The sequence below is a fragment of the Mus pahari genome, chromosome 13, assembly GCF_900095145.1.
Source record: "Mus pahari chromosome 13, PAHARI_EIJ_v1.1, whole genome shotgun sequence".
Classification (NCBI taxonomy): domain Eukaryota; kingdom Metazoa; phylum Chordata; class Mammalia; order Rodentia; family Muridae; genus Mus; species Mus pahari.
The window spans coordinates 841,447-859,640 of NC_034602.1; the positions used below are offsets into that span (position 1 = coordinate 841,447).

The window sequence follows — 18,194 nt, forward strand, 5'->3', positions numbered from 1 at the left end:
GTATAGGTAACTTTCGGGATAGCATTTGTAATGTAAATATAGAAAATAATAATAAAAAATACATTTAAAAAAAAAAAGAATTGCATCAACTCATCCAGCACGTGAGTTTCTGGTACATGGATCCCTTAGTGTGATTCTTGTGAAGTGTTTATAGATGTCCTCAAAAGAAGACCTGGAGGCCCATCCTCCATAAGCTCGTACTCTTGCAGAATTGTCATGGTGGCTCACTTGAGGGGACCTTGAAAGCCAGAGTTTTCCTAGCCCAGGCCATATTCTCCTTCATCCATGTGACATTCTTCAGGCTCCTATAAGGAGAAAGGAAAGAAGAAAGGTGAGACTTGCTTGTCCTTAGCACCGAAGAAAGCTATGGAGAGACAGCATCTGCCCTTTATTAGAAAATGGGCATAGCTGGTGCTGTCATGTGCTCTACCTGCACACCCCATGATGACAGAAAAAGACATTTTCTCCTGGTCTAGGGCATTCTCCAGGATTAAACAGTTGGGCATCATCTCTTCTTCTTCCTCCTCTCTTCTTAAAAGCTTGGCTCCCTAGTTTTCAAAGGTCTGTATATTCTGCATCTGAGTCCTGCCCTATACTGGTTAAAGTAAAGAGGAGGCCTGAGCAGTTCAGTGTTGAGCTGCACTGATGAGAGTCATTGTGGGCTGGTCATGTAGACAGTCAATAGCCTGTTTTAACTTTTGCCTGCAGTTTAGACTGAATTTAAGGTCTTCTTTGAGAGTGATATCAGGGCTTTTCATCTGTCTTTATTTAGTTCAAATTGCTGCTTACTGCCACAGTGTCTTGCTTTCCACATCCCAAAGGGTCTCCTGGGAATTCAACTCAAAAATAAGACTAGTTACAGAGGGGAGTTGCCTTCATTCCCAGATTTAGCAGTTCTAATTTTCTTGCACTAAGTTGGAGCTTGTATATGTTCTAAGGGTACATCTATAAGATACAATATAACTTTTACTATAATTGAGTATGTGTTGATTTTAAGAACAAACAAAAAATTCTGTCAAAATCTTAAATGAATGTGAGAACCAAAGACCCTCCAGTTCCTAATATTTAAGGAAAAAAAAAAAAAAAAGAATTCCTTCTTTTTTAATGTCAGGTCTCATTTTGTGAGTGTAATACGCCGTGTTCCTCCACATGAGGTGCAGATATTGGTTTCCCTAAGGCAGAAGTAGCTCTTAGACATGTGCATTTGGACAAACATGCTGCTAGCTTTCTACCTCCTGAGCTTATTTATATGTTCCACTGTGCTGCAGCTGTACAGAGCTGTTGGAAGCCAGTGGCTCTGGAGACAGGTAGCTCTGGAGACAGGTAGCTGCTAGACTTCAGGGCTTCCTTAGGACAGCTCAGGGTTGTTTTTGTTTTTCAGGAAAACATTTCTGTTTGTCCTTCATTATCCTGGAACTCGCTCTGTAGATTAGCTTCAAACTCAGAGATCTGCCTCTGCCTCTGCCTCTGCCTCTGCCTCTGCCTCTGCCTCTGCCTCTGCCTCTGCCTCTGCCTCTGCCTCGAGTACTGAGTACTGAGTACTGAGATTATCTCTGAGTCTACAGAACAAGTTTCAGGATAGCCAGGGCTACACAGAGAAACCCTGTGTGGGGAAGGAGGTATGTACCACCACACCCAGCTAGAATTTCTCAATTTAAAAATGAAGTAGAAAAAAAAAAATGAAGTAGAGAGAGCATTCTTTACTATTGCTAAACAAAAAATGGGAGGAGAGGGCTCCCATGTTGACTCCACATCCATCTGTTTTTTTAACAGCTGACATAAACTTGAGTCTAGTATCACTTCATTACCCCTAAAGGCCTCTGGATTTAAAACCAAAGCAAAAGGATTTTTGTGGACAGATCTTGGAGTTCCAGGGGCTGTAGAGACGCAAGCTAATTAAATATCTAAACCTTCAAGTCTGTGTTCTTGCTCAAAGGCACTTCCTCAAAGCCTTCTTGTGGAATGTGAAGTATGCTGAGAAAATATGGGTGCAGGTGACATCAGAGCCCCAAACCTTCCCTGAAGGTCTGAAGATGGGAGGGAGGCTCCTGCCCAAAGGGAAGATTGCGGCATTGTCCAGGCACAGCATGGTACAGCATGAACCTCTATCCAGCTTGATACAAAAACCCCTCTGTTGTAGTCAGGGTCTTAATCACTGTGATCAAATACCATAACCAAAGCAACTTGGAGAGGAAATGGTTTATTCTCAGCTTACAGCTTGTTGTCCATCTCCAGAGAAGTTGGGGCAAGGAGTCAAAGCAGGAACTGGAGCCAAGCCATAGTGGAGTGCTGCTTACTAATTTGCTTCTCATAGCTTCTCAGTCTGCTCTCCTATAGCACCCAGGAGCACCAACCCAGGGGTGTCACTGCCTAGACTGAGCTGGGCTCTCCCACATCAATCACCAGTCAAGAATGTATACTACAAGCCTGCCCACAAGTAAATCTGATGGGGCATTTTTCTCAATTGATGTTATCTCTTTCCAAATGACTTAGCTAGCCTGTGCCAAGTTAACATAAAAACTAGCTAGCACACTTGATACCCTTTGGACTTGACACACAAACACACCATTTATTAAGCAATAGTCTCTCTTTCTTGTAGCCTTCAAAATGCCATGCTAATGTTAATATGATAGTATAAAACAATCAAAATCCCACAGTCTTTAAAATTCAAAAACTTAAAGGTTCAACTTCTTTAAAACATCTACAGTTTCTTTAAAAGGTCAAGCCTCTCTAAAATATCTATACTCTCTTTGAAATATCCATTTTTATTTAATTTCAAAGTCTCTATGAAAGTCCACAGATGTTCAACTGTGGCTTCTTTGATACCAAAAGTTCTTAAATGCTTTCTTAATTAAAGAAGGAAGAACCAGAGGTAGTCTCAGTGACATCAGAGTCGTAGGAAGCTCAGTGTCAGACTTCTGAGACCCACTCAGGATTTGCTGGGTTTCAACAGGTCTGCAGCCATCCACTGCACAACAGCTTGTCTCCTGTGCTCAAGTCAGCTCCACTCACACTGTTGCTGACCATGCTGGTGGTTCCCTAGCTATTGACATCTCCAGAATGATTGGGTCTCCACTGAAGCTGGGCTGAACCTTCACCAATAGCCTCTCCTGGGCTCTCTTCAGATACTCTCACATGTGGTGCCAGACCTCAGTCCTCTCCGTGACCCCTTCAATCATGGGGTTTCCTATGCTACTGCACCTTCACCAGTAGCTTCTCATGGTGCCAGCAGCTGAGGCTGCTGTCCATGACTGCTTCATGCCTTCAAAACCAGTACCACCTGGGTTGACCCTTATAGAACCAAGTCCTCCAACAGCTTAAGTGACAGCCACAGCCAGTTCTTAATCACAACTTCTATGTGCTGACCCTATGAAAACATTTCCCAGATTTTGTTTGTCCCAGCAAAACAGAGGGTTTATTTCCAGAGACTTTTTTAATGAAATACTTTTAAAATATTTTTTCCATTTTGAGGGTGCACTCTATGGATGTAGACAGAACTTGCAGGAGCCTGTTGTTCTCGCCTAACATTTAGGTCCCCTGAATTGAATTTAAGTCATTACACTTGGCAACAAACGTTTTACCCAGAGTCATCCCACTGATTTCTACAGATTATTAATCTAAAATATCACATAAATGGACCAAACAGAATCTTTGTTTCCTTCTGAATTTTCACTAGGCAGGCCTCCATTGTCTGCACTGCTCTCAGCTTTACCCTCTTCCCAAATCACTGTTGCCCATGTCAAGTTGACACGGAAACTAGCCATTTCACCATCTCACATGAGTTAGTGTCATCAGGTTAGCCAGGAGACAGATGGTGAGAGATGGAAATGAAGCAGAGGACACCACTACACAGAGCACCTTGATGACTACAGAAACAGTCAGACTTGAAAAGCTTCTTCCTGGTCCCTTCCCTCTTAACTTCACCCACGACCCCAGTTAGAAAGCATTTCTAAGTTTTCCTTTTCATGAGTGCCACATGTTGTCACCAGGAAACCTTTAGGACATGGGAACTGTCTCTGTTTTGTTTTGTTTTGTTTTGTTTTGTGATACAATCTTACTCTTAAGCCCCAGCTGACCTCAGACTCACAGCAATTCCTTCCTAGTCGTGGGAACACAGGCAAGAGCCTCTATACAAGACTTCATGCTCTGTGTTATCTATGGCCGTTTAATCCGAGAGCATACTATGTAAAGCCAGACTTACTCCCCACCCCCACCCCCCACCCCCACACTCAGCAGGGTCTTTGGACTTGAACCTCCTTCATGATATCACTGCCAGTGGGATTCTCTTTGCCTCTGTGGCATTTGCATGGGATGCTGTGAGGAAGGGAATCAAATATTTTTCTTTTTATAAAGCCCCTGATTAAAGACAAGGCTACTGCATTTTGCCGCTCAGTGCAACTCAAACGATCTTCCACTTGAAAATTTGTTCGTTAACTTCCATTGTAAATAGCTGGAATTTGAGGATAAGGGTTGTTTAGAAGTGTTCTTGTCATTCCTTCCTAACAAACATTTTCAGATATTTATTCCTTCAGCCAAGTTCATTGAAGTCTTGCTTTAGTTTGTGGTTTCTAATGAAGAATAGCAACGGCAAAGTAGCATGCTCACATCTTAAGTGTTTAAGATCCCTTCATCCATGGGAACCTGTAGAAATCCTTTCAACTGAGAAAGAAAAAAAGTCCCTTTATCTAACATTTTAATGGCCATATTGTTTCCATTTGTGATATTCTTTCTTTCTTTCTTTCTTTCTTTCTTTTTTCTCTCTTTCTCTCTTTCTCTCTTTCTTTCTTTCTTTCTTTTTCTTTCTTTTTTTCTTTTTGTTTTTGAAGGCAGGATTTCTCAGGCCCTGACTATCTTGTAACTCACTCTGCCTCCCAAGTGCTGGGATTAAAGGTGCCCACCACTGCCCAACTGTTTCTGATATTCTAATAGCCCTGGAATGGGGAGCTTTTTCTTCTGGCTCCTAGGTGGATGATAGCTGCAATGTCAGGGACTACTGTGAATTGCATTGTCAGCATGCACTGAGGGTGTCTTTCTTCTGATGAAGTTTCTCTAGGTGTCACCCAGCATTTTTGTGTTTCCTGAGCTTTTCTTGCTCACTTGTACTGCTTGCGGGAACAGAGAACATTCCTGTCCCCCAGGCGCATACAACAAAGAATTGCTTTGAGAATCACAGTGGAGGCCCAGCTCTTCCTGTGAGCCTTAAACTCAGTTAGCTGAGGGTAAGCTTGAACTTCTGACTCCCTGCCTACAGCTCAGTAGTAGTGGTGCACCACCTTGCCATTTTGTGTGTTGCTAAGGAGTAAATGGAGTGTCTTGCGTGCTGGGTAGGCAAGTAGTCCACCAGCTGGCCTGTACCTCCTGCCTATATCCTTTAACCACATCTTGTACTTTAACCCTTCACTTCACACCCTCAGTGTAGCCAGGTTGTCTTGCAAGGGTTACCAGGAGCGTTATGACTTGTATTTGTGCGTACTTGTTTTTGTGTATCTTTACTACTAGCAGCAGCTGTCACTGCATTAGTAGCCCTTTGCTGGGATTCACTCTGCTGGTCCAGTTTCTGGAGACTTATGCCTTTGGCACAGAAAGATATTTGCCAGCAAATTAAGATTCAAACTAAGCACCTGCCTTCTCATACTGTTACCAGTGTTAGTTCCAAATCTCACAGGTTTGGGAGTTATGGCTTTGGTTTGAGTTTTTTAGTTTTTCGTTTAGTTTGTTTGTTCGTTGTTTTAAGGTTTTGGGATTTTACTTAAAACCTTAGCCGCCTTATCAAGAGTAGAATTGAATAAGCATGTGGCCCCATAGGTCTGAACTTTTCCATTTGTTGTATTTGGTGTGATGACTTCCCAAGATTGGAACTTATCAGAAAATATTTTTTAAGGATAGTCACACTGGGTGAGGTAATGCATGCTTTTAATTCTAGCACTCAGAAATCAGAGACAGGCCTTTGTGAGTTCAAGGCCAGCCTGGTCTTAAAAAACAAAAAACAAAAGATAACTGCATAATTTATTTTTATTATTTATTTTAGTACTACTAACCAATATGCTACTTCTCTGGCCCAAGAATAATGTATTATGTGTATTTCTTAACCTTGTACGAGTTTCTAGAGAAATAAGTTTCAAATTCTTTCACATTGTCAGTAACAGGGTCTTGTGCACAGTGCACACTCAGATCTTCTCTTCTAGAATTAGATTCATTTAAATGTATGCAGTGACTATCATTATATGGGTCTCTTTTGCACCTACTGTGGCTTACCCATTTGCAGGATGCTAAAAGTTCTCCATCTTGCCTATGTCAAATACTTAAGAACTGTAAGCAAACACTTCTCAGTATACACACAAACCCAGGGAAGAAATCAGCTTGTAAATTCTATACCTAATTATTTTTAAATTATTTAATTCTTTTGACAGACACAGGAAGAATCGAGAAGCAGCCAGTGAACTTTTGATGAGGTTAAAGGACAACCGTGATCTACAGAAATTCCTGCAAGATTGTCAAGAGGTAATTTCCCCTTCAGTTATCCTCTGTGGCTTCCCACAGTAGCTAGCCAGCAGTGGGGAAAAGCAATTGAATGGTGATATCAGGGAAGCTAGAGATCCATTAGGTGTCTGTGGTTATGGGTTAGGGCACCGTGTTCCTGTCAGTCCACTGGAGGAACCATACATATAACCAGCAGCTTAGATTGTCCGTTCATCTACGTTTTAGGATACATTGTAGAGTAGGGCTATATTTACATTAGCTACATGTGGCCATTTCATTTTAAGTTAAAATTCAGAGCATACTTCTCAAAAACAGCTGCTGGCTACCATGCTGGACACACACAGACATACTTTCCATCATTTCAAAGAACTCTACTGAGCAGTGACATCCAGAAATACCCATTAAAGCATTTACTGTTATGTTTTAACTCTTTGAAAAACAGTACATTTAAACACCATGGACAGAAACAACTTACTAAATACTGAAACTCTCTATATGCTAAAAACCAGAGATATAGGGGCTAGAGAGATGCTTGGTGGTTAAGAGCACTGGCTTGCTCTTCCAAAGGATTCAGGTTCAGTTAGACTCACAATTTCCTGAAATTCTAGTTCCGGGGAATCTGACCCCTTCCTTGACTTCTGCATGTACTGCGAATACATGTTACATAGCTTTATATGTAGAGAAAACACCTATAAACATATAGTAAAAGTAGATAAATCTTAGGCTACTGAGATGGCTCAGCAGTTAAGAGCACTGACTGCTCTTCCAGAGTTCCTGAATTCAACCACATGGTGGCTCACAACCATCTAGAATGAGACCTGATGCTCTCTTCTGGTGTGTCTGAAGAGAGTGACATTGTACTCATAAACATTGAATTCATAAACACATCGTATTTCTCAATCTGCAGAGAACTATAATGGAATTCGTTCCTCTCTAGTGTATTAGAATAAATTCCCTTAGATCCCAAAATGGGATAAGGAACATCCACAAGAAAGTATAGGGACCTGAGGGCCAGGGACCAGGACAGAATACAGTCTTAACCCATTACAAACACCTTGTATATGAACATACAGCTATATGTTCAAAGAAGTACAACAGACATGTTAGATCTTTTGCAATAAAAGGCATTCATGTCCAGTAAAGAGACCGTGAACCTTATAATATGCTCTGGCAGATAAACCTTAAAAAAGGAAGTCTTTAAACTATGTTGCTTAGATTCTGTCAGCCCTAAGCACCATGTTAGACAAAATGCTTCTTCTGAGTGTCAGGCGGACACACATAACAAATTAGAGAGGATACTCCCTCAAGACAAACACAGAGCAAGTGTGCTTTGAAGGGAACCGGAGAGGAGCACCCACCACACTGGCTTTCCTTGTGTCACCCTGATGTCTGCCATGAAACAGTCATCACCTGAGACTGTGTTCCTTCAGCCAGAGAATTAATGGATTATGTTATACCTGCTTTTTTGGGGTATGTATGTATGTATGTATGTATGTGAGACAGTGTCATACTGTAGTTTAAACCAGCCTGGAACCTACTTCTGTTGTGAAAATTAAGTTATAGATATTAGCCACTGCCCTGGTCTTGTTTCTTGTTCCCATTTTTAAAGGGCAAGTTAGTATAATGAAATTGATTGAGAGAACCATGTTAAAGCCCAGGCTAAATCTGAGGAAAGGTATGTAGCTTTCTACGTGAATACGGTGCCAAGTCCCCCGGTCCTATGTCTCTTGTTTTGCTGTTGCTCTGTGAGATTCCTTAAAATTGGCACAGCCACAGTGACTGCTGAGAATGTTGGATGTCCCACACAACATATAGTCAGCATGTGACAAAACTTAGGTTTGCTGGTTTCCAGACACTTTGTAGAAATACAAGTATATTGACCAAAAGAAGTGTCACATTCCTGTACTACAAACACCCATCATTCTGCCTCATTTAAATATCCTGAGCCAGAGTCTTTTGGGAGTGGAGGTCATATAGACCAACCAGCCTTACACTTGACTGTGTTTGATGATGGTAGTTATTTACCTAGTAGACAGAGGTTACTGTTGCTAGCTGTTTGTGTTCAAAGTCCAGAGAATTCGCAGGTTTGTTGCCTCCTCAGTACTCCCCCCAGCCCCCACACACATACATACTCACTCCTTCTCTCCTGGGTGCCTTGGCTAATGGAGGCAAGAATTTTAAGATCTGCCTTTATTGCCCCCGTAAGGACTGAGGGCAGCCATTGTACTTGATACAGTTAAAACAGGAACCCACTTGCTTACCTGAAATACCTATGTGGGGAACATCTTAATTTTCACACTGTGGTTTTGGTGGAGTGTCCAAAAAAATTAGATGGTTTGAAAGCTGTGGCTGACTAGTTTATTATCTTAGAGTGTACTTCTAGTTTTCTGAAGGTGAATTGCTTTGGTTGGTTGGTGGTTTTTGTTCTCTTTTTCCAGGAAGTCAGTACAGACATGTCTGGCACAGGACTGAGTTTTGTACTGAGCCTTGCTCAGTGATTAAAGCATTTTTCTTTTTCTTTTTTTCCATCTGCACAGTGATTTTTTTTTTTTTTTTTTTGCAGAGAATGAGTATATCTGACATGACCTTTTTGAATGCCCAAAATAATCACTTAGCTCTAGTTCCAGAATGGTGACAGAGAACCAGAATACTGGCTAGTTTCATAGCTCTGCAGAATTGTGCTCTTCTGCATGATGTCTGTAGGATAGGTATGTTCAGCAAAGAGCACGTTGGTTTATAAGTGTAGTTTTTATGTAGTGTTTCTCCTTTAAAAAAAAATCCTGTGTGTTATGAATAGTGAAAATATGTGTATGTCCCTGGCACTTTCGATCAACAAATATCCTCTATTGTCGGAGACCTCTCTGTGCTACACAGAGCGATTTTTATCATTTGGTTTTCTTCATCTCTCTTTCTCAGATTGGACAAACGGGCCTTAGTATGTCACATTGTAGCCATTTAGATTGCTGGGAAATAGTTAAATTCTTTTAAAGTTGAAAGTGTGCTATCTTTATTGTTGTTTGACCAATCAGTGATCTTCCATGACAAAAGATTTGCTTTGAACTTTGCTCCTGCCAGTTCTCCTTCAGGAAAGATGGAGCTAGTACCGAGAGTTTTTGTCCATTCTCAAAGTCAGCAGTTCTCTTGTGACCTGCTTTGCCCTCCTTGACATTTTATAAAGAACAGACCCACTGATGTTGAAACAAATATATGGGGAAGCCTTTCCCAGGAGTGCCAGGGTATTAACGAAAAGCTTCAGAAACACAGATACTGTAAAGACTTCTTTGGTCTCCTGTGCCACTGTAGACTTTGAGACAAGAAACCATGAAGATACTCAGGTGCAGACTCAAGGGAGTAGTGACTGCTTTAAAAGTAAGCTCACTTTCACCACCCAAGTGATGGTAGAGGGTCCCTGAAGGACTCCATTGTATATCTCTGGCCTGGGCACTTATAAGCAAGCAGGACCAAGCATGGTCTGACTTGGGATAAAAGCTTGAAAGAGGTCAGAGCTTGGTTTGGCCAACTCCCATTCCAAGCCTCTTACAAATTATTTTAGCCTGTCAGCAGGTGGCAAGCTTTGTGGCTTTCTAGTATATATGGTTGGTCTCAGAGTCAAGTTCTGTGAAGTGTTCTTAGTCTGAATGGAAGGTTCCTTAGAGAGTTAGAGACTACAGAAAAACAGGTAAAGGTGATTTAGAGCTGACAGAAATAAAGAACAGCTGTTGTCGTTGCATTATTCCACGGTGAGCAAGTTGTTTATGTTCTTTGACATTCCCACACATCCCCCAGTAGATAAATGAGCAGGTTTGTGTGTTGTTTGGTTCTCGGTTTTTCGAGATAGGTTTCTCTGTATAGCCCTGGCTTTTCTGGAACTCACTCTCTAGCCCACAGTGGCCTCAAACTCACAGAGATCCATTTGCCTTTGCATTCCAAGCACTGAGACTAGAAGCATGTGTCACCACTGCTGTAGAGATGTTTTAGAATACATAGTTGCCAGATGAATTAAATGACAGTCATGGTTAGCTTGCTATAGCTGTCACAGGTGTCTGAGGAGGAAGCAGCTTGTGTTTTGAACTAGTAAGAGCAAAACTACAAACACAAGCTTTTTAGGGAAAGCTGGCCAAGAGTGCGGTTGAGTTTAAAAGCTGCTTTGGAGTTTTTATACTTCTGGGTTTAATGTTAGGTCCACCATTTATATCAAACTTAGCTACAAGATGGGTCAAGGTGCAAAGTAAAATATTTGCCTGTCTGTTGCCATGGAAAATGTCAACACAAGGGTAATCCTTTCTGGGTAGGAGTAAAAGGTTTAACTCTATGACGACAGCTTCTAAAAACTTCTTGCTGTTCTACCCTAGCTGTCGCTCTGGATCAATGAAAAGATGCTTACAGCTCAAGACATGTCATATGATGAAGCCAGAAATCTGCACAGTAAATGGTTAAAGCATCAAGCATTTATGGCGGAACTTGCATCCAACAAAGAATGGCTTGACAAAATTGAGAAGGTGGGTCAAATTATTTGGTGAGACCTTTCCCTCACCTCCTTTCCAAATTGTGGCCTTGGTAAGGAGGAGAGAAAATGATTTCCTTTTATTCGAGGGTAGAGCCCTATGTCATCGTTTACAAAAGTTACACAGCCAGTAGAAATCCCCTGCTTCCACTTACAGTTTCTGAGCTGTTGTCTGTCTCACTGTGGGCAGAGAAGCAAAGACCCAAACATGTGGCTTGGTTTATCTTTCAGTGGCTACCAGGTGATCAGTCGCTACTGGTATACCATGTCCCTTCCTTCCTCATTGCCACTGGCCAAAAACCTGTGTTGCTTTATGGGCGGCTTTATCAGATACAATTACATAAATTTTAAAATGCTGTATGCTTTAAGTCTATTAGTGGTGGTGTGACTACTGTACACCAGGCACTATGTTAATCCTTGCAGTGTGTATTCACATAGGGAGATTCTGTGCAGTGTGTGTTTCTCACGTTCCTGTCCCTTTACTGTCATTCTCCTGAGAATTAAAATTATGTGTCATATATAGTCTTTAGAGCGTGAAGTTGTAGGTTATTAACAATAAATTGCTCAATTGAAACTGTTAGAGCATGTAACACTTAATTGCTTACAAAGACCATTGTTTATTTTACTGAGCAGTAACTTCCTGGATGAATGTAGGGAGTGTGGGTGCAAGTGGAGCAATCACAGATTAAACATCTCAGAGTTTGAGTTTTGTTTTTTCACAGTGGCATTTATTCTCTTGCAAACTATTTTTAACCTCATTGGTTTGTGTTCTCCAGGAAGGAATGCAGCTTATTTCAGAAAAGCCAGAAACAGAAGCTGTGGTAAAGGAAAAACTCACTGGTTTACATAAAATGTGGGAAGTCCTTGAATCCACAACCCAGACCAAGGCCCAGCGGCTCTTTGATGCAAATAAGGCTGAGCTTTTCACACAAAGCTGTGCAGATCTTGACAAATGGCTACATGGCCTGGAGAGCCAGATTCAATCTGACGACTATGGCAAAGACCTTACCAGCGTCAATATTCTGCTGAAAAAGCAACAGGCAAGTGGGCAAGGCAGTATTCTATTTGGGCTATGCCCGCTTCATGGCGTTCCCCTTCCTCTTTACAGATCAAGAGTCTTTTCCTTTACTCTTCCATGGGAAGGGATTTTGCCACCAGGTAAGTGCTTGCCCTGCCAGCAGTAGACTTTCTCAGAGTCAACTAGAAAGACTGTAATTAGTAAAACTGTTGAATGTCTGTGCACAGGAATATTTTCATTTGACATCTAGTTGATGCGTATTATTACCATTCAGTGGTTGAGTGAAATATTCACCTGTATGAATAAAAATAATCATATTTATCTTCTTTCTATGTAATATCTTAAATGGGTGATGGTTGAACTGAATTGTTTGCTCTCCACTCTGAATTACTATCTACTTGGTGGATAGTAAAGGAAATAACCATTTTTTTATATTGTGATAGGTGATTCTGAGGGCAGGTGAATTTACCCTGAATTAATGAGAAAACAGTTGTATTAAAAGTATATTATCAGATATGGGCTGGAGAGATGGCTCAATGGTTAAGAACACTCACTGACTGCTCTTCCAGAGGTCCTGAGTTCAATTCCCAGTAACCATATAATGGCTCACAACTATCTGTAATGGGATCTAATGCCCTCTCCTGGGGTGTTTAAAGACAGCTACCATGTACTCATATAAGTAAAATTAACTAAATCTTTTTTTAAAAAAGTATATCAAGGGGAAGTGAGAGATGGCTCAGCTGTGAAGAGCAATAGCCACTTTTCTAGAGAACCTACGTTCAAATCCCAACACCCATCCATAGCTGTTGGTAACTTCAGTTTCAGGGGACCCAGCACCTTCTGACTTCCACATACACTTGGCACACAAACATGCATGTATCAGTGGTATGGTTTGAGAAGATGACTCAGTCAATAAAGTTGTTTTCCTTGTAAACTAAGGATGTGCTTGTAATCTCAGCGCTAGGGAGGCAGAAACAGACCATGTGCTCCAGGCCAATGAGACCTTGTTCAAAAGAAGGTGGGTGGCTTTCCTAAGAATATCATCTGTGCTTATCTACTGGTCTCCATATGCAGTATACACAGACAGCCACATGGTCACAAACACTCTTTTAGATTTTGATTTTTTGGTTTGGTTTGGTTTTTGAAACAGGATCTATAGTCCTAGCTTTTCCTGAAACAGTAGTGTGGTGGGTGTAGGCCAAGCTGGCCTCAAACTCAGAGGTTTACCTCTCTCTGGCCACTGAGTGCTAGCATTGAAGGTGGCACCACACCCAGCTACACTATTTCTCTTTAAAGGTAGTAGTGGTCCACTTTTCCAGTGGCTCCTCTCCTAACTTGGCGGTATTTTATGATTCCTAAGCCTGGCAGTTTTACTTAGAACTAGTCACTGCCAAAACAGTCTCGGCTGAATGTTAAGCTTGGTTTTTTTCATCCAGAAGGACATTCACCCTTTTGCTACAAGGTTGGCTACTTTGCTCTTGGAGTTTCTGTGCATTAATAAATCTAGACAGGTGGTGTTTAGTTGTAGCTGCTGCCTCTTCCTAGGGAGGTTACAGTTAGCCTCAGACACTGGTTGGTTCCAGGGTTTGTGACTGGCTGTGCTATGTGGTGTGGTGAGTATGGTAGCTCCTCAGTGAACACTTTTGTTTCCACCTTTGCTTGTTTCCTTCAGTGAGTGTCTGTTGTGTTCCCTCATTATCTGCCGTAATTCTAGTCAGATCTCTGGTTGAAGAAATAAAAATACTGTTTGTCACCAGAAAGAACTGAACCCTCAATAGTATTCTCCTTTCTGATAGAGAAACTGACTTCTATGTAGGCATAAGTAACTTTTGTCTCCCTGTCTTTCTTTTCCCTGAGTTCCTGATTAAAGTTTTAAAGCCGACAGAGACTGAATGTTTTTAAACATTAGCTGGTAAGCTAGAGTACTCACTGGTACTCCATTCCTTGGCCTCTCTGCTGTGTAAGTTTATATTTCTCAGTTTAGCCTTCCACCTTAGCCAGTGCCAAAAACAAAGTTCCAAGCAGAGTCTCTGTGTTTCCTCTGGTTCTGATGCGCTCTCACTCCCTTAGATGCTGGAGAATCAGATGGAAGTTCGGAAGAAGGAGATTGAGGAACTGCAAAGCCAAGCCCAGGCACTGAGTCAGGAGGGGAAGAGCACAGATGAAGTGGACAGCAAACGCCTCACTGTGCAGACCAAGTTCATGGAGCTTCTGGAGCCCTTGAATGAGAGGAAGCATAATCTGTTAGCTTCCAAGGAGATCCACCAGTTCAACAGGGATGTGGAGGACGAAATTGTGAGTAGCCCTTGAGTATCCTGAAGCAGATAGTTGTGTTTCTGTTGTGTTACTTCGGACTGTGTCATTGACATAAGCCCTTAGAGCCCAGCTTCCATGTTGTGGTCCTCTGTCCCCTCACATGCACACATGCAAATGCACTCTCTTCTTTCTGGAATTCTAAAGACACACCAGAATTGTAATGCCACTAGAATCGGACTTAAACTAACCACAGGGCTCACAGTGTGTCCAACACCAAGGTGGAGTAAGTTTGGAACCCCTCATGTCCAAGAGTATATCCTGGCCCCTTCTAAGGGAAGGCTAGATCTTCCTCCCCAGAGCTCCCCTTGTCCCCCTTACACTCTTACTTGGGCCATTTCTTTGTTCTTCACATGGTTCTAACCTCTTCTTATTCTCAATTTTTTTCTAGCTGTGGGTTGGTGAGAGAATGCCTTTGGCAACTTCCACAGATCATGGCCATAACCTTCAAACTGTGCAGCTGTTAATAAAGAAAAACCAGGTAAGCATTTCTGCCACGGCTAGCACTGTCTGATAAATGACTGAATCATAATGCAGATGAAGTGAGAGACTTTCGAAGGTTTGTGAGTTCTGCTTAGCACCAACATTTAAAAATAAGGACCAGGCCATGGCCATTTAGCAAATTGTTTTTGCCTCTTCTGCACAGACCCTCCAGAAAGAAATCCAGGGACACCAGCCTCGTATTGATGACATCTTTGAGAGGAGTCAAAACATCATCACAGATAGCAGCAGCCTCAATGCTGAGGCTATCAGGCAGAGGCTTGCTGACCTGAAGCAGCTGTGGGGACTTCTCATTGAGGAAACTGAGAAACGCCATAGACGGCTCGAGGAGGCACACAAGGCCCAGCAGTACTACTTTGATGCAGCTGAAGCAGAGGCATGGATGAGTGAACAGGAACTGTACATGATGTCTGAGGAAAAGGCCAAGGTAAGAGATGCTTCCCAACTTCCATGAGAGGAAGCCAGAGGTATGCCTCAGATGAGTGCCCTACTCTGATTCTTCCATGCTAGCTACAGAGTGTCTTTATTCTACCTGCTGCCTGTAGGTGCTGAAAAGTAAAGAAAGACATCAGAAATCTGGCTGCTATCCCCCTTGAAATAAAGGCTAAGTATGTAACACACATGCAGGCCTAGAACTTAATATATAGCCCAGACTGGCTTCCAACTCATGAGTTTCTTGCCTTAGGCTGCCTACTAGGATTACAAGTAGATCGTACTATGTCTCTCTCTCTCTCTCTCTCTCTCTCTATATATATATATATATATATATATATATATATATATATATATATATATATACACACACACACATACATACATACACACACATGTGCGCACGCACGCACACACGCACACACTTTTTGCTTGTTTGAGATAGGGCTTCGCTAATGTAGCCCTGGCAGGGCTGGCCTTGAACTCACAGAGATCTACCTTCCTTGGCCTCCCAATTACTGAGATTACAGGCATGTTCTACCATCATTCATAAAATTGCCCAGGCTCTCCAACAAACAAAATGGTTTTAAGACCATTAAAAGTACTTTAAGGCTATAGAATGCTGCTGTGTAGACACATAACAGACTGAGGTTTTTAACCAGCTGAAATACATTAAACTTATCAAGCTCCCCTCTACCTTACAGCAGCCTTGATTACACTACATATTCCCCTTTGCAGAGGCCTCTGTTAGTCCCGGCTAATGCACTCAGCTATGTCTTATATTCATGCCTATATCATACATTTTTTTTTTCTTTCTGATGATCCTTCCCTTTGTCCCACCCCACAGTGCAGTTAGTTTATCACTGAAAGCATAGAGTTTGGCTATGGTTTCAATGGTCTTTCTCTTTGCAGGATGAGCAGAGTGCTGTCTCCATGTTGAAAAAGCACCAGATTTTAGAACAAGCTGTTGAGGACTATGCAGAGACAGTACACCAGCTCTCCAAGACTAGCCGGGCGCTGGTGGCTGACAGCCATCCCGAAAGGTGAGTGGCACTTTGAGAATGAGGCCACCCAGGCTCTTGATTCCTCAGTGAAGATGTCTTATTTACCTGCCCCAAAAGAAAATGGTACTGTTGATCATACAGTAGTGGTAAAGCAGGCCATTGACCTAAGAACCTGTGGTGTTCTGGGAAGGTAAAATTGTTACTCAGCAGTTGTCCCTGCGCAGTGATTATCCAGAAAACAGGGAAGACATATGAGAGGGCGGGCTCTCTGGTCACCAGGCTGCTGTGGTGACTGCGAGAGAAGAGCTCCTATCAAGCTTTCTTGGAAGCCACCTTTTAGGACTCAGGAAGGAAAGGAATTGGTTTGAGTGTTTGTTTATCCAATGTAAGACAAGCTGGGAAAGGCAAGGTCAGTGGGTCTGTTCTATATGAGGAGGCCTTTAAGAAGGAGTTCATAACTAGATTCCCAAGAAAGAATAAGCTGCAACAAAGCCTTCTCCCTCTCCTCTCGTGAGATATGATTCTGGTGACAAATTCAAGGAAGTGGCATTCAATCTCTTAGCCACACTGAGGAAACAAGAGCAGACAGAGCCAGCTCTGTAGCAAGGAAGGGCCACAGCCCAGCAGGAAAGAGCAGCATAGGCCAGAGAAGAGCCCTAGTAGACAGCCTGTGCCTTCTGGCAATGGAAGATGGTTCCAATATTTTGCATTAACTTTTAGCAGTGTGTGGTGGTAGGAGGGTCAGGGTGGCCTTTGCCTTAATTATTTTGTTTGGTTTCTCCATTCACTCTTCATCATTTGAAATGGAGGCTATTCAGGGTTCTGGATTTTTTAGACAAAATAGGTTAAATGGAAGCTTCTTTGGGGAAATTTTGGTGTAACACTTATGTTATCCTCACTCCATTGTGTGTCTTCAGAAGACATTTGAGGTCCCTTCCTCACTGCTGGTTCTTTTCCAGTGAGCGTATTAGCATGCGGCAGTCAAAGGTCGACAAGCTGTATGCTGGCCTGAAGGACCTTGCTGAGGAGAGGAGAGGAAAACTTGATGAGAGGCACAGGCTGTTCCAGCTCAACAGAGAGGTAGATGACCTGGAACAGTGGATCGCTGAGAGGGAAGTGGTCGCAGGCTCCCATGAGTTGGGACAGGACTATGAGCATGTCACGGCAAGTACTCGGGGAAAGTGGGTGGTGATGTGGAGAGCATTCCTGGGTTGTGAGGTCATGGGTGTGGTTTCAGCTTGGTGCTTTTGTTGGTGTCTTTGTCATGGGTCAGCGTTCCTCGCCACAGACAACTTGGACATGGGTGATCTGTGGTTCTAAGGGCTTGAGTATCAACTCGTGCCTCCCACTTAGCAGTTTCTTTCCAGCAACATTCATGTGATGGGGTGTAAAAGCTCCACAATGGTCTCAGTGATTTCTTTGTGTGCCTCCCATTTCAGATGTTACAAGAACGGTTCCGAGAATTTGCTCGAGACACAGGAAACATTGGGCAGGAGCGTGTGGATACTGTTAATAACATGGCAGATGACCTCATCAACTCTGGACATTCAGATGCTGCCACCATTGCTGAGTGGAAAGATGGTCTCAATGAAGCCTGGGCTGACCTCCTGGAGCTCATTGACACAAGAACACAGATTCTTGCTGCCTCGTATGAACTTCATAAGTTTTACCATGATGCCAAGGAGATCTTTGGCCGAATCCAGGACAAACACAAGAAACTCCCTGAGGAGCTTGGAAGAGATCAGAACACTGTGGAAACTTTACAGAGAATGCACACCACCTTTGAGCATGACATCCAAGCTCTGGGCACTCAGGTTCATATTGTTGTTCCACCTACAGGGTTGCAGCCCCCTTCAGTTCCTTGCGTACTTTATCTAGCTCCTCCATTGGGGGCCCTGTGTTCCATCCAATAGCTGGCTGTGAGCATCCACTTCGGTGTTTG

At 42.5% G+C, this 18,194-nt stretch overlaps 1 protein-coding gene across 7 annotated transcripts in view; it reads left to right on the forward strand.

Annotated features, from left to right (window-relative positions):
• Sptbn1 (spectrin beta, non-erythrocytic 1) overlaps positions 1–18,194 on the forward strand; it is a 169,275-nt gene that overhangs the window by 131,258 nt on the left and 19,823 nt on the right. For all 7 annotated transcript variants that reach the window (XM_021211374.2, XM_029545478.1, XM_029545476.1 and 4 more), the window contains 9 exons: positions 6,411–6,501; positions 10,833–10,979; positions 11,761–12,024; positions 14,073–14,297; positions 14,707–14,796; positions 14,962–15,243; positions 16,161–16,291; positions 17,212–17,416; positions 17,692–18,066. In XM_021211374.2, coding sequence (XP_021067033.1) covers positions 6,411–6,501; positions 10,833–10,979; positions 11,761–12,024; positions 14,073–14,297; positions 14,707–14,796; positions 14,962–15,243; positions 16,161–16,291; positions 17,212–17,416; positions 17,692–18,066 — 1,810 coding nt within the window. The remainder of the gene's footprint in view (positions 1–6,410; positions 6,502–10,832; positions 10,980–11,760; positions 12,025–14,072; positions 14,298–14,706; positions 14,797–14,961; positions 15,244–16,160; positions 16,292–17,211; positions 17,417–17,691; positions 18,067–18,194) is intronic.